The sequence below is a fragment of the Podarcis bocagei genome (assembly GCF_964188305.1).
Source record: "Podarcis bocagei genome assembly, chromosome: 1".
Lineage (NCBI taxonomy): Eukaryota > Metazoa > Chordata > Lepidosauria > Squamata > Lacertidae > Podarcis > Podarcis bocagei.
In genome coordinates this window covers 124,940,474-124,955,849 of record NC_138125.1, presented here as the reverse complement: position 1 = coordinate 124,955,849, position 15,376 = coordinate 124,940,474, and the positions used below count along the sequence as shown (strand labels likewise).

General features: G+C 45.0%; 1 protein-coding gene across 5 annotated transcripts in view; it reads right to left on the bottom strand.

Annotated features, from left to right (window-relative positions):
* MYO1B (myosin IB) overlaps positions 1–7,995 on the bottom strand; it is a 147,291-nt gene extending 139,296 nt beyond the window's left edge. For 2 of the 5 annotated variants that reach the window (XM_081201906.1, XM_081201908.1), the window contains exon 1: positions 6,525–6,615. In XM_081201906.1, the coding sequence (XP_081058032.1) occupies positions 6,525–6,610 (86 nt within the window). In that variant the 5' untranslated portion in view covers positions 6,611–6,615. Of the gene's footprint in view, positions 1–1,234; positions 1,438–6,524; positions 6,645–7,881 lie in introns of those variants that run through there. The other 3 variants (XM_081201904.1, XM_081201905.1, XM_081201907.1) reach the window with 3 other exon arrangements.
* Between the last annotated feature and the right edge of the window lie 7,381 nt (positions 7,996–15,376).

The window sequence follows — 15,376 nt, the reverse complement described above, 5'->3', positions numbered from 1 at the left end:
ACATGGGCACCCTAGTGGCTCCAGGGCTTAAACACACTGAAATCTGCAGTCACAGAATCTGGTTTCAATCCCTCTGCAGGCGCCACACATACATGAAGGACAGAAAGGCGCTCTCTCTCGCATCCAGTCCTTGAGACTAAACAAAGACCAGGCAGGGAAGAGAAGAGATGCAGGAGGAGAGAACCGATTTCACAAGAGGGGTTACAAATGCCCCCATCCAACTTCGCCGGAGAAAACCAAACGCGTGGCTTTAAACTTTAAGTCCCCCTCTGCTCCTAGAAAACGCTGAGCCCTGGCAACATGTTTCCAAGAGTTCCTTTCGAAATCAAACTCAAGAAGGGGGAGGGAGGCGAAAGGCTAAAAGTGGGTGTGTAATGACCTAGTCGAATTCCATTTAGACCTACTTCCCAGGTGCCCGGTCCCAAAGCGCAGATCCGGATCACAGACCAGCAGCCACACATACAGCAACTCAACAAATCCTGGTTCCTCTGCTCATCCCCCGACAGAGCCAAAGTAGCCTCTCTATCCTAACGCTGCCTCCATACCCGATCCCTCGAAAGCCCGTGTTCCCAAATCTCACCGTCATCACACAAACCCCAAACAAGCCTTTCCCTAATCTCCTGCGACCCCCCTCCCCAAAGGACCTCCCCTCACCACCCTATTCCCACCTTCAGTCTCCAAACCCCGATTCCCCATTTTTTCCCCTTAACCCCCATCTTCGAGACCCACAGGATGGGCTTTTTTTTTTTAAGGGTCCTTCCCATCCTCAGCCAGACCACTCGAGCTCCCTTAATTCATCCACCACCACCCTCGCCCCTTCCCAAGCCGCCTCTCTCCCCTTCCCTCTCAGCCTCCCTTAAGCAACACGAGCTGCCCCCTCTCCTGCCCTCACGTCGGGGGGGAAATGCGCCCTTTTGATCTCCAAGCCAGTCCCTCCCCAAGCCAGCCCTTCGCCACCCAGAGCGGGGGGGTGGTGGATGGGGGGGTCGCACTGCCTCTCCAAAAGCCCCTGACCCAGCAGCACTGGACCAGCACCCTACCCAAGTCCCTTTCCAAAGCCCCCGCCCCACTCCGCTTTCCAATCCCCTTCCAAACTCAGCCCCGCGCGCCCCCAAAGCGGCGGGGCACCTGGAGGCGCGCGATCTAGCAGCAGCAGCGCCCGAGGGGGAGGGCAGGAGGGTGCCCCCCCCCAAAGCAGCTCCGCGGGGAGTTCCACGGGCGCCTCTTGGCGTACCTTTCCCCCTCTTGATCCGACGGGAGCAGCTCCAGGCGCTCGGTTCCTCTCGTTCTCTCCGCGGCACGCGCGCCCTCTGCGCCTGGCGGAGAAACCTCCCTCCGGCGAGAGAGAGAGAGAGAAGAGAGAGGTCGTCCCGGCTTCTCCCGCCAGCCAAAGGGAAGCCGCTGCCGAAGCAGCCGGCGGCCAGGGCGGCCACGCCCCTCGGCCGGCAGGAGGGGTGGGCGCTGCGGAGACGCCCGGACCCCGCGCCTCGGCGGCGGAGGCGAACCGGTGGGGAGCGCCGCCCAGCGGCTGAGGCGGGCGCGGGGGGAAGTTTACATCATTCATTCATTCATTCATTCATTGGACTTCATAGTCCTTGTCACCCGAAGGTTTCTTCTTCTTTTCGTACAGTATATAATTTCTATTACGTTTTCTGTTGCACAGTTTAAAATGCTCATTCCACGTCCTTAAGATATCAGTGACTTCCCTTCTTCTCTTTCCGTGCTTCGTTTTACAGATCATAAATCCCTGCGTATTTTACAAAAACCATACCATTCAGTACTGTATTCCCTTATTGCATCCATCCAAACTTGTTTACACTGTTGAATTTACTGTATCTCAGTGCTGCCAGCGTTTTCAGCTGTACGCAATCATTTCCCATATATTCCATAAACGTTTTCCAATCTTCTTCAAACATATGTTCTTCTTGTTCTCTGATTCTATATGTTTAAGTCTGCGAGGTGTGCATATTCTGTCAACACCCGAAGGTTTCCATGCGACTTAGAATCATAGCATCGTACAGCTGGAAGGGATCCCCCAGGGTCATCTAGTCTAACCCCCTGCAATGCAGAAATCTCAGCTAAATCATACATGACAGCTGGCCATCCAACCTCTGCTTAAAATCCTCCAAGGAAGGAGATTGCTCAACCTTCGGAAGGGGACCGTTCCACTGTCCAACAGCTCTTACCCTCAGAAAGTATTTCCTGATGTTTAGCTGGAATCTCCTTTCTTGTAACTTGAAGCTGTTGGTTCGAGTCCTACCCTCCAGAGCACACATACATACACAAACACAAACAAACCATAATATGGCATCTCCCTCTAAATTTCCTCATGTTGGGAGATGCCGAGGCTCAAGAAACACAGCCGTTTACATTCAGGAGTCCTGCTCATATAATCTCATTAGTAGTTTCTCAATAGGTCATGGGAGGAAATGCACTCTGCACCTGCTCAGAGGGGCTCTCACCTATTCATCTTTCCCACATTTTGTCCAGGCACTGATGGACACCTGGGCCCACAGCTGCAAACTTGAATAAAATATTGCAGGGAGCCCAGGTAAGCCCCACCCTGCATAACTGATCACAATATGTGGCACACACCCATTGGAATCGCAATGCTCAGCAACTGGGGGGGTGGGGGCAGCTAACTCAGATATTTTATTTTGGGGGCTGAAGGGACCTAGGCCCCTAGGAGTTGGCTGCTATGCCCGGGCTGAACCCTTTGCCCGGACAAATTTAAACCTTCTGCAAAGAGAGGAAATCTCAGGAAACTCACAATAAGATTGTAGTCTAGTTTTACCAGGTCCAGGATGGCTGCACTTCTGTTTACAGTACAGAGGTGTACTTAGGCTCCCTTGCGCCCTTGACAAGGAATTGTACCAGCACTTCCCCAGGCCCAGGGAGTGTGCAGACCAGCGGGCAGGCTCCTAGCCACTCTGAGCCAAATTGGTGAGGCAGATTGTGCCCTCCCCACAGGACCTCCATCCTTGGCAGAGGCCAACCTGGCCTACATGTAGGCCCCTGTTCCAGTGTCTATGGGAAAGGCTCCAAAATGTATTTTAAGACACAGTGGCTGCTTTATTGACTGCTGCTCTACAGACTCACTTCAAATGGCAGCCTCTGAGAGAATAATTGCACTTTTCTTTCTGACACGGAGGGCATCCAGAAGAACCATGTATTCTGAGATAAAACCTCTGACTAAGGGCTCAGAACACTTGCTTTCCTTCTGTGTTGGTCTAGTTAACATCTTAAGTGTCTACACTTCGACCATGTACATCCGGCTCTCCTTGCTTTTATCAGATTCCCACATTTCTGGATGCTGGCCACCTCAACCTGTACATTGTGTTAAAGAGATGGCCTGTATCTTAGGACTCACACAGGGAGGGGCTGGATCTAGATTAGGACCCCAGCAAGTACAACGAGGTAACCTTTGCTCCTTGACCCATGCTGGTGAAAATTGCTCCCACCCAACTATTTATTTATTTAGAAGCATTTCTACGCTGCTTAATGTTTTTCAAATCCCTAGCAGCATACAGAATGAATATAAAAACAAGAAAACAGTACAGCGGTACCTTGGTGGTCGAACGGCTTGGCTCCTGAACAAATCGGCTCCTGAACGCCGCAAACCCGGAAATGAGTGTTCCGGTTTGCGAAGGTTTTTTGGAAGCCGAACATCCAACGCGGCTTCCGATTGGGTGCAGGAAGTTCCTGCAGCCAATCGGAAGCTCCAGCGCCTTGGTTTTCAAACTGTTTTGGGAGTCAAACAGACTTCCGGAACGGATTAAGTTTGAGAACCAAGGTACCACTGTACAATAAAAAGAGTAAGGCAGCTTGACAAGCAAATACAAGAATTCAGGAATAACCGGTGCATTTTTTGCAAGTTGTCTGAAGCAACTGATAGATGATACTTCACCTATGGCAGAGCGAAGGGCATTCCACACTTCAGGAGCAATGACAGAAACTTCCTATTTTCACGTCACCACCCCATGTTACTCTGTAGGGTGTAGTGCTACAAGTTAAATTTCCCCCATGACCTAAGTGACCTTAGCTCTTAACAATGGTAGGCAGCCTTTCAGGCAACCTGGTCATTTGTTGTCATTTGCCGCAGAAGAGAAGCTAATATTGGTGCCACTTTTGTTGTAAAGGTGAGCAAGAGTTAGTCTACTCTAATTGAACTCTATAACTTGAACTCTATAACTTTCCACCATGATGTGGAAAAGTTTGTATTGCACAAAGGTTGCAAGCCTACGCAAGCGTGGGTGGACAAACCATGTAACATAATTATGGGAGTTGAAAAAGGCGATGAGTGCATCCTACCAACTTTAGAAGTCAGGTGTGTGTGTGTGTGTGTGTGTGTGTGTGTGTGTGTTCACTCCCACCCTAGCCTTGACTTTTGATGTTAACAAAATATTAGCCTATGATTATGGAACCATACATACCTATTAGATGGTTTGAAGTATTTGGTTTGAAGCTCTCCACAAACTGAGCAGCTGATACTTCAAACATCGGGTTCTTAACTAACATTAACTATGAATAATTAGGGATCCCCTCCAAACCAGTGCCAAACTGTTGCAGTTGTTTTGCAGCAAAAACCCTGTGCAAGACACCCTAAATTTCAGACTAAGCTAGTTTTAGAATTCAGTTAAGGCTGGTGTGTTAAAATTGGTTGTTAGACCCATGTATCTTAACACATGGGTCTAGCAACAAGTTTTAACACACCAGCCTTAATTAAATTCTAAAACTAGCTTAATACATCTTAACATGTATTAGACACTTATAAATCCCAAGAAATTGACATGTGTTAAGACAGGCTTCTTCAACCTTGGTCCTCCAGATGTTTTTGGCCTACAACTCCCATGATCCCTAGCTAGCAGAACCAGTGGTCAGGGATGATGAGAACTGTAGTCTCAAAACATCTGGAGGGCCAAGGTTGAGGAAGCCTGTGTTAAGAACTAATTAAGCCAGGCTGGCATCCTGCATGAGGTTACGAGCCTTTAGAACACAAAGCATCAAAGGAATTCAGTGTGAGGCTACAAATAGGTGAGGCCCTTTTCACTAGACAGACAAAGGGAAGCTATGGGTTTTAGAACAGGTTAGTGTTAGGAGTTATGCAACAGAGAAGGAAGTAACGGGCTGGAGAGAGAGAATCAGAGAGCCATGGCTTGGGTCTGTTTGAATCCAATGCTACTCTTGCTACTCTTATTGAGAAAGGCAGAACCTCTTGAGGTATAAATGCTGTGGATCCCTCCATCCTAGGCTTAGGTTATATATATCATAAAGACACCAGTCTCTGCTGTTCCTCATTGTCCAAAATGAAACACAAACCCTCAGGGTCCCTTTCAACATGATTCTATGTGACTGCCAATGAATACTTAGAATTTCATACAAACTCGCCACACAAATGCAATCTCGTGACCCACTGCAACAAGCGTTGGCATGTTGAGCTGACCTACGACAACATCACAATGCATCAGGCTGATGAAGCTGCATTGGAAACAGTTACTACAGACAGATACAGCAATGCCTTGTCCTTCCAAGTTGTTATGGGGTATGAATGGGGCAGAAATGGAATATAACATGATGGGATGTGGGGGCTAGAAATTAAGGAATTCAGCCAATCTATCCTGATAAACGAAATATATGACTTTATTGACACTGGATTTCACGATCCTTGGCCAAGGTGGCTATTTGAGTTTTAGCCAGAAAGTCATTCGAAGGAGCAATGTAATTATGAGAAGATTAAACTGTTGGGGAAGTGGAACAACCTTCCTTGGTGAATTAATAACTTTAAAACAATGCCTTGCTTTGCTTCCACAATGTACTTTTAGCCCATGGAATGCTAGCTTCCTCGCCATTATTCTTTCTGACACTCTGGTACATTTGCCAACATTGGCGCTTGTATTGTGCAGCTAAAGGCCTTTCCAGAGATTTGAAGTGACTGGAACATTCAGATTTGATTGGTGGAAGTTCAGCATTGTCCCAGAGAACTATCCAGTGGTGGATGGGGGGGGGAGGGGCTGAAAGTCCAACCAATTGGAAGTTAATTTTTCTGAGAAGGCAACCAGCTCAGTGCTATCAGGGTTAAATGACCGCATTTAATGTTCTTTACAGACAGTAGCTGAGTGTATTTTTTTGAGTCCTGGGCAGAGGGAACACTGGCTCTTTACAGTGATGTCAGAATCTGTTTTTATTATAATATTTTTACAGGATATCCCAGTTGAGCTAGATAGCATGTTTACAATGAAGCCTTGTCCAAGGACAGCTTAACACTATTATACAATACATACAGCAGTACAAAGCAGTTACAGTACAAGCTACCAGCATGTTGTAAATCATGTCAAAGCTTCATGTTACACCTGATTAACTAGCTGGCTGTAATGTTAGCAAACGATCCAAGAACATTTGCTTCGCTGTTGCAAAGGGTGCTGGGAGGATGAATATTGTCTGGTTGTCAGTTCATATGAGAGAGAGACTTTGCTTTTCAGCATTTACTTCATACAAACTCTTAAGGATATACACAACACACCCACCTCAGATGGAAATGGCCTCTTCTGAGGTAGATTGGCTTCCCCACGGATGATTCATTGACGGGATCAAGTTCCAGACATCTTTGCATCACTGAGGCCTTAAATATTATATAAAACTTGCTGCTGACAAAGGTGCAGAAAAAGACAATCAAAATGATCACGGAGTTGGAACACTTTCCATATGAATAGAGGGTGAAGTTTCAAGGACAGAAGAAGACCGGAAGGGATATAAATGATATAAAATAGGGGATATAAAATATAAATGCTACTCCAAGAGTGCATAGAGCAAAGCTCCCCCCCCCCCCGCCCGCCGCCCCATCATAGTTCTAGAGATTGGGTTCACCCAATGAAAGTGATAGATCTGAGGCTGACAGAATACACCACCTCTGCAAATAAAATGCAGTTTGGAAATTAAAATGTACCTCCATGCGGGGGAATGAAGTCAGGGGAATCAGTTAACCTTAACATGGTCAAGAGCTCTGTTTAAAACAATTTTGCAAGATTACAGTAGAGCAAATTGGTAGGCAATTTAAACTTAGGAAAGGCATGACATCACAAAGACAAGATTGCTGTTAGCACTTGGATGTGTCCCTCATCCTGAATCTCATATGAATCACAACTGAGTGATACAGTGGCAGGCTGGGGCATGTGCTTCTGAGTGCTGTGTGACCAGCTATGTGATGTGCAATGTTTCTGGGTCATGCTTTTGGATTGCTCTGTTACAGAAACAATGCCTACTGTCATTTTGATCTTTTAAAAATGAAAGGTCCAGCACAAATTCTGCTACCTTTACTGGGAGGAGACCTTGATGCCATTAGAACAGGACCCTGAAGAAGTCCACGAATCCCCACCAACAAGAAGACCATTAAGTCCAGAGTCTTAACACTGCCCACCTGCCCTATTGATAGGAAGCCCTGGGCAAGCAGCTTAAAAGCTTGCCAGGGGCACCAACTGGCAATCTAGGAGCTTAAACCACATAGTTAATTCCAATGTTGCTGCCCCTCCAGAGTTGCTAGCAGCAACAGATGCAAAATTGCTCCTGCTGCTTCTTTTGTTGAGATCTGTGCGTAACAAAATTATTCAACGGGCCAGCAATGACAGCTGGGAAAATGAAGTAATCATTGAAGTTGCTGACTTCGATGAAACCCTTTTATGTCATTCTCATTTGAATATGAGCAAAGGTGAATTGCAGTATCACAGGAAGGCTCGAGACCAAACACAACGGCCGCTTCAAGCTCCTCAAGCGATATCTTGTGAAACCCAAGGTGAAGACGTGAAAACAAACAGAGCCTACATACCTGAGTATAGATAGTGTTAAGACATTTCATAATATCAGTCAGGTGAGTGATTAAGCAAGTACCGGTAGTCAATTAATTTCAAGGGTGTGCTGCCATCACTGACTTCATCAGCTTCAGAAGCCTTGATCTGGGGCTGTCAGCTTTCTTTTCCTCGAAGGCTTCTGTACCTTAAACACCTGTGCAGAAAATGAGCAGAAAATGAGCACGTGAAGCATTCCACATTGGCTATCAGAGTCTATATATACTGTTGAAGTGACACGCGAACAGCCCTTCTTTCACTTCATCCCATCTCACCACAGTAGCCCACGAGAAGTGTAGTTCATGGCAAAGAGCAAGAATGTGGGCCCTTCCCACTGGATCGCTTAAAATGAATGGCAAGCACCACCACAGTTGTTACCGTGGCACCAGGTGCTGCCAAGCTTTCACATGTTAGCACAGCAACACCTGAGGGAAGCAGCACCCAGTGGCGTAGCGTGGGGGGTGCAGGGGGGGCCGGCCGCACCGGGCGCAACATCTGGGGGTTAGGGTTAGGGGGTGCAAATCCACGGGTTAGGGGGCGCAAATCCACGGGTTAGGGGGCGCAAATTACTTGCCTTGCCCCGGGTGCTGACAACCCACACTACGCCACTGGCAGCACCTACACTACTTCAAGTAATGCAAGGACTGATGTATGCAGGCAGCAGAAGTGGAAGATGGCGCAGTTCTGAGAGAGTAGAATGAACCTGCTAATTTAGACCAAAGGTGGAGGTTGGGGGATAGCAGTTTCTAATGCTTCGCCGTAGATATATATTCAACAACAAAAAGCCTTTTCCACACAACTGTAAACCTGTAATAAAAGGGCTAGCATATTTCTCATTGACATGTTACTTTTCCACTCACAGGGATTTTTTAATTCTTTAAACAACACAGCGTTCACAAAGCAGTTTCAACTGTCTTTCAGTCTGAAATGGTGCAGTCCTTAAGAATGCCATTGGCGTCAGTGTGGAATAATGGTGCTATGAGACCTCTGCTGGTAGTTTGTATTCACAGCAATCTCAATTTGAACAGGTGGGGGGGGGTGTTTAATCAATCAGAAGTAGAGGTGGGTGGATATTCTATTTCTAGTCAGTGTTATGTGCTCATTAATAAGTCCATTCAAATACTTTTCTACATTAATTATACACACACACACACACACACACACACACACACACACACACGTACCTTGGAAGTCGAACAGAATCTGTTCCGGAAGTCCGTTTGACTTTCAAAACGTTCAGAAACCGAAGCGCAGCTTCTGACTGACTGCAGGAACCTCCTGCAGACAAATAGAAGCCGCAGAAGCCACGTTGGATGTTCAGGTTCCAAATAACGTTCGCAAACCAGAACACTCACTTCTGGGTTTAGGTACAACTGTATATAAAATTCATATTTAAAATGTGCACATCTGGTCACAAAATAGCCATTTGAATACATACTTCATGTCAATTTGCTTTATTAATGTGAAATTATTATTTACATTTATAAACTGCCTGTCACCCAGAAGGATCCCAGGGTGATACATAAATAATGACAACGATAAAACATTTAATTTAAATATCACTAAAATCACATTAGACTGATACAAACATTTTTTTGCATACACCACTGAAAAAGCCTTAATAAGCTGAAACTCGGCTTTCATTTTCCTCAAAGAACATCTGGGTGGCGCAGTTATCACCAACGGGTTGCCATTCTTTTGTGCAACCATATCTTTTTATTTCATTTCAGTGGTACAGTTATTATTGGAAAATATTTTGTCAGCAGACTGAAATTCTAGATATGGAATCACATACAGTTTTTGAATCTTATTGTTGTGAACCTACATATATTTGTTAATAACTGTATTGACCTTTGGGCCATAGCTTTGTTTGTTTAAGTTCCTAATATTTATGCATGATATATAGTAAGATATGACATTTATTTGTCTCTAGATAAGTAGTCCAGAAAAGTAGCCACATTGGTTTGTTGCAACAATAATAAAATGCAACGGCAAAGAGGCCTGTGGTACATTCAAGCATAAACAACTTATGGTAGTAGGAACTTTGTAAGCAAAAACCTATTTTATCAGATGCATACAGAGAGATTTGAAGGGCAACTTGTATTCTCTGAGAGCCCACTTAACTGGACAATATGTTCAAAGATATGTGTGTGGCACTCAAGGAATAGGTAAGTATTATTATTTGTAGCCTCAAAAGGTGTTTTTCAAAAATATATTTGATATTTTTACTTAACTTTCAATTCGTTTTTTCAAAAACAGCATGTAGCAACATTTTAAACTATGTCTTTTGTATTTATATATATATAAGATTTTGTTTTTATGCCAAACATTTCTTATCTACACAGAGCAGAGGAAGCCCAAGGTCAAAACACATTTGGGTTCTTTGATACTTTGTGAACTATATCTGTTCATATTACTGATCTTTTGTCAATATACTCTGTAGGTGTTTGGATTCTTTTGCTTTGGGGAGAGAGAGAGAGAAAGAGAGAGAGATGGAGGGAGATTTCCATTGTCATTAGATTCCATAAAATCATTTTTACATACCAAATATATTTTATGATAGCTTGTAACAGTTAATTTTTAGATCCTTTTTTTAAGCACATGTATGTGGACAGAGACATACATAGCAAGGCTGAAGTATGAACCCCCATATATTGTATCTTCTCATAACCTATGGCAAAGCTTTGTGTCTTAAAACACACAATACTTTGCTGTTGGTTTGGAGGGAATGTGGCAATCATGGTTTGTTGGAGGTATAAACCAGGAACTATGATTGGATACATCAGTACACACACATGGTCAGCAGCACAAAATTCGGAGTTTGTGGCACAAAAGTCCCAGGAAAGGTTTTGAGGTGATATTAGATGTCAGGATCATGATGGACACGATAAGAGGCTTCAGAATCCTGTATAGAGCTGGTCATGTACTAGACAGCCAGCAGAGGATATCGGTCAACCACTTGATATTTGATTGAATAAAGACAAACACCACAGACAACAGAACCACTGCTGTCGCAACCTTGGTAATAATATAGCAACGGTGTGGGGGGGGGGATGAACTAGTTTATCCTTGAGGTCCCTTCCAACTCTACAGTTACATGATTCTATAGTTCTATGGTAGGGACGTGGGTGGCGCTGTGGGTTAAACCACAGAGCCTAGGACTTGCCGATCAGAAGGTTGGTGGTTCGAATCCCCACGGTGGGGTGAGCTCCCGTTGCTCGGTCCCGGCTCCTGCCCACCTAGAAGTTCGAAAGCACGTCAAAGTGCAAGTCGATAAATAGGTACCGCTCTGGTGGGAAGGTAAACGGTGTTTCTGTGCGCTGCTCTGGTTCGCCAGAAGCAGCTTAGTCCTGCTGGCCACATGACCCGGAAGCTGTACGCCAGCTCCCTTGGCCAATAAAGCGAGATGAGCGCCACAACCCCAGAGTCGGTCACGACTGGACCAAATGGTCAGGGGTCCCTTTACCTATAGTTCTATGATTCTCTGTGTGGCTCAAGTTTAGGTCTGAGACTGATGTGTCAAGATGGCTGAAGTGATAAGAAGGCTCCTACAATTCCTAGTCATAGCCAGGGCAGCCCACTCATGAAGCAAGGTGAGGTGACTGCCTCAGGTGACAGGATCCACAAGGGCAGCAGATCCTGATGTAGATCTTTATACCTCCTTTGCTCCTGATGTAGATCTTCATTTACCCCTTCTTCCCTGATGGCAGGGGAGGAGCCATTTTGTGGTTTGCCTCTGTGCCAAAATGTCTTGGACCAGCCCTGGTCACAGCCACGCTCGTGAATTTGCAGCTAGCATCATGCTGTAGTCCATTGGTAGGCAAACTAAGCCCCGGGGGCCAGATCCAGCCCAATCGCCTTCTAAATCTAGCCTGCGGACAGTCTGGGAATCAGCGTGTTTTTACATGAGTAGCATGTGTGCTTTTATTTAAAATGCATCTCTGGGTTATTTGTGGGGCACAGGAATTCATTCATTTCCCCCCCCAAAAAATATAGTCTGGCCCCCCACAAGGTCTGAGGGACGGTGGACTGGCCTCCAGGTGAAAAAGTTTGCTGACCCCTGTGACCCTTTTCCAGTCCAGCATTTTGAATTGATCCTGCATGTCTGTGTTGAACACAACTTTTACTATCAAGATCACATGTGTTGACAAGCCTTTGAAAGTGCCCCTTACCCTAGTCATCTGTGGCACAGTAAGAATTGCCTCCAAGCAACCAGTCAGAAATACCTATAGAAATAAGAAAGCCAGTTCATTCTCTCTCTCTCTTTCTCCAAATTTCGCCACCCTTTTTTATGCTGTCGATGTTCCACAGATGATTAACGTAGGTTTCTGTGGTCTAGCAAGCTAGAAAACATTTTTTGTTGTTGTTACTTTTATGGACTTATCTGCAAAGCTGATTTATCAAGGTTGGGTGACTTTACTGGATAGCATCCCCTTTATGGATAATTCAACATGGTTCTCTCCAGTCTGCATACCCAGCACATCCTACCCACGTGTATCTTTGGAAGAAAAATATCTGCCTTTGCCTGGCACCCTTCCTGGAATTGTACCACATTGTGTTGTGGAAATATGCAGTCTATGTGATTTCTGATCAGAGCATAGTCGCATAGTGGCTAAGCTGTTTCCACAAAAGCCTCTGGTCAAATGAGTCTGCCATGAAATCATTAGGGGGCCTTAAGCAAGCCGCAGGCTTCCCACCCAGTCTGCAATAGGGGGGAGAATAATATGGGGCTGTTGTAAGGATTGCAGCTAGGTAATGAATATAAAGTAGGGTCGCGGGTGGCGCTGTGGGTTAAACCACAGAGCCTAGGACTTGCTGATCAGAAGGTCAGCGGTTCGAATCCCCGTGACGGGGTGAGCTCCCGTTGCTCTGTCCCTGCTCCTGCAGAACCTAGCAGTTCGAAAGCACGTCAAAGTGCACGTAGATAAATAGGTACCACTCTGGCGGGAAGGCGTTTCCATGGCCTGCTCTGGTTTCGCCAGAAGTAGCTTAGTCATGCTGGCCACATGACCCGGAAGCTGTACACCAGCTCCCTCGGCCAATAAAGCGAGACCCCAGAGTCGGCCGCGACTGGACCTAATGGTCACTGGTCCCTTTACCTTAATGAATGTGAAGTATTTTCAATGCTCAACAGCATTCTACACATTAAGCATTTTACGTAACCCTCATGAATACAGGGTTCGAGAGCATTCCCTATACATTTATGAGAGTGCTTTCTCCACCCCACTTTCTCTGTTCTTCAGGAATCAGAGTGGTGCTCTTTGGTTGGTTATCATCCAATGTCCTTTTAAAATGTGGGGTGGGGAGAGGGTAATGGGGTTGTTTGGGTTTTTATTTTGTGGTTTCTGTATTGTGCTTTTATCCTGCGAACTGCCCTGAGACCTGCAGGTATAGGACGGTAGACCAATTTAATTGATTGATTGATTATAATGTTGGGGGGGCAAAAGCTGCGTTAGTTTTTTTAATTGCTTTGGAGGGGCAGCTGCCCCCCCCATGCCCCTTTCAGGGGAAATGGCAGGCCAGAAATAAAATAAAGTGGTTTTTTGGGGGGGGGGGTTACTGGGTGGTTTTTTTGTGGTTTTACATATTGGTTTTATGTTCTGTGAACCGCCCTGAGACCTCCAGGTATAGGGCGGTAAACCAATTTAATTAATTAATTATAATGTCTGTGTGAGGGAGGCAAAACCTGTGTTTAATATACTTTTTATTGGTTTTTATTGATTTGGAGGGACAGCTGCCTCCTCCCCCCCCCCCGTACCCGTCAGGGGTAATGGCGGGGCACAAATATATTAATGTGCTTTTTGAAGGGTGGGGGTGATTGGGTTGTTGTTTTATTTTGATTACGTGATTTTTGTGGTTTTATATTTGGGTTTTACATTCTGTGAACCGCCCTGAGACCTCTGGGCATAGGGCGGTATATGAATCCAAATAATAATAATAATAGTAATAATAATAATAATGGTATTCTGTGGCTGAATATTCTACGACAGAGAACAGAGTGGAAAGGAGAAAAGAGAAAGAGAGGTGAAGAGAAACAACAACAACAACAACAACAACAACAACAACAACAACATAATAATACAGTGGTACCCCGCAAGACGAACGCCTCGCAAGACGGAAAACCCGCTAGACTAAAGGGTTTTCCGTTTTGGAGGCGCTTCGCAAAACGAATTTCCCTATGGGCTTCCTTCGCAAGACGACAGCCCATAGGGAAATATCTGGGACAGCGGGGAAGCGCAGCGCTTCTTCCCCACTGTCCTCGGACCTCCTCCGAAGGCTGGCGGTGGGGCGGAAAGCCCTTCTCCCCGCGCCAGCCTTCGGAAGGCTCCTCCGAAGGCTGGCGGTGGGGCGGAAAGCCCTTCTCCCCCGCCAGCCTTCGGATGGCTGTCCTGAAGACTTGCGGTGGGAGGAGGGTTTTCCTTCCCACCGCCAACATTCAGAATGCTGTTCTGAATGTTGGCGGTGGGGAGGAAAAACCCTCCTCCCACCGCAAGCCCCGGGAACAGAGGAGAAGCGCTGCGCCCCTTCCCCTCTGTTCCCGTACCTGTCCTGAAGGCTTGCGGTGCGGAGAAAAGCCCTTCTCCGCACCGCCAGCCTGGCAAGCGGTTTCCCTAGGAACGCATTAATTGATTTTCAATGCATTCCTATGGGAAACCGTGCTTCACAAGACGAAAAACTCGCAAGAAGAAAAAACTTGCGGAACGAATTAATTTTGTCTTGCGAGGCACCACTGTAATGGTATTCTATGGCTGAATATTCTATGACAGAGAACACAGTGGAAAGGAGAAAAGAGAGAGAGACTGAAGAGAATCAATAATAATAGTAATAATAATAATAATAATAATAATAATAATAATAATAATAATAATAATGGTATTCTGTGGCTGAATATTCTATGACAGAGAACACAGTGGAAAGGAGAAAAGAGAGAGAGACTGAAGAGAATCAATAATAATAGTAATAATAATAATAATAATAATAATGGTATTCTGTGGCTGAATATTCTATGACAGAGAACAGAGCAGAAAGGAGAAAAGAGAGAGAGATCATAATAATAATAGTAGTAGTAGTATTCTATGGCTGAATATTCTGTGACAGAGAACAGAGCGGAAGGAGAAAAGAGAGAATAATAATAATAATAATAATAATAATAATAATAATAATAATAATAATGGTATTCTGTGGCTGAATATTCTATGACAGAGAACAGAGCAGAAAGGAGAAAAGAGAGAGAGATCATAATAATAATAGTAGTAGTAGTATTCTATGGCTGAATATTCTGTGACAGAGAACAGAGCGGAAGGAGAAAAGAGAGAATAATAATAATAATAATAATAATAATAATAATAATAATAATAGTATTCTATGGCTGAATATTCTGTGACAGAGAACAGAGCGGAAGGAGAAAAGAGAGAATAATAATAATAATAATAATAATAATAATAATAATAATAATAATAATAATATAATAATACTAGTATTCTATGGCTGAATATTCTGTGACAGAGAACAGAGCGGAAGGAGAAAAGAGATAATAA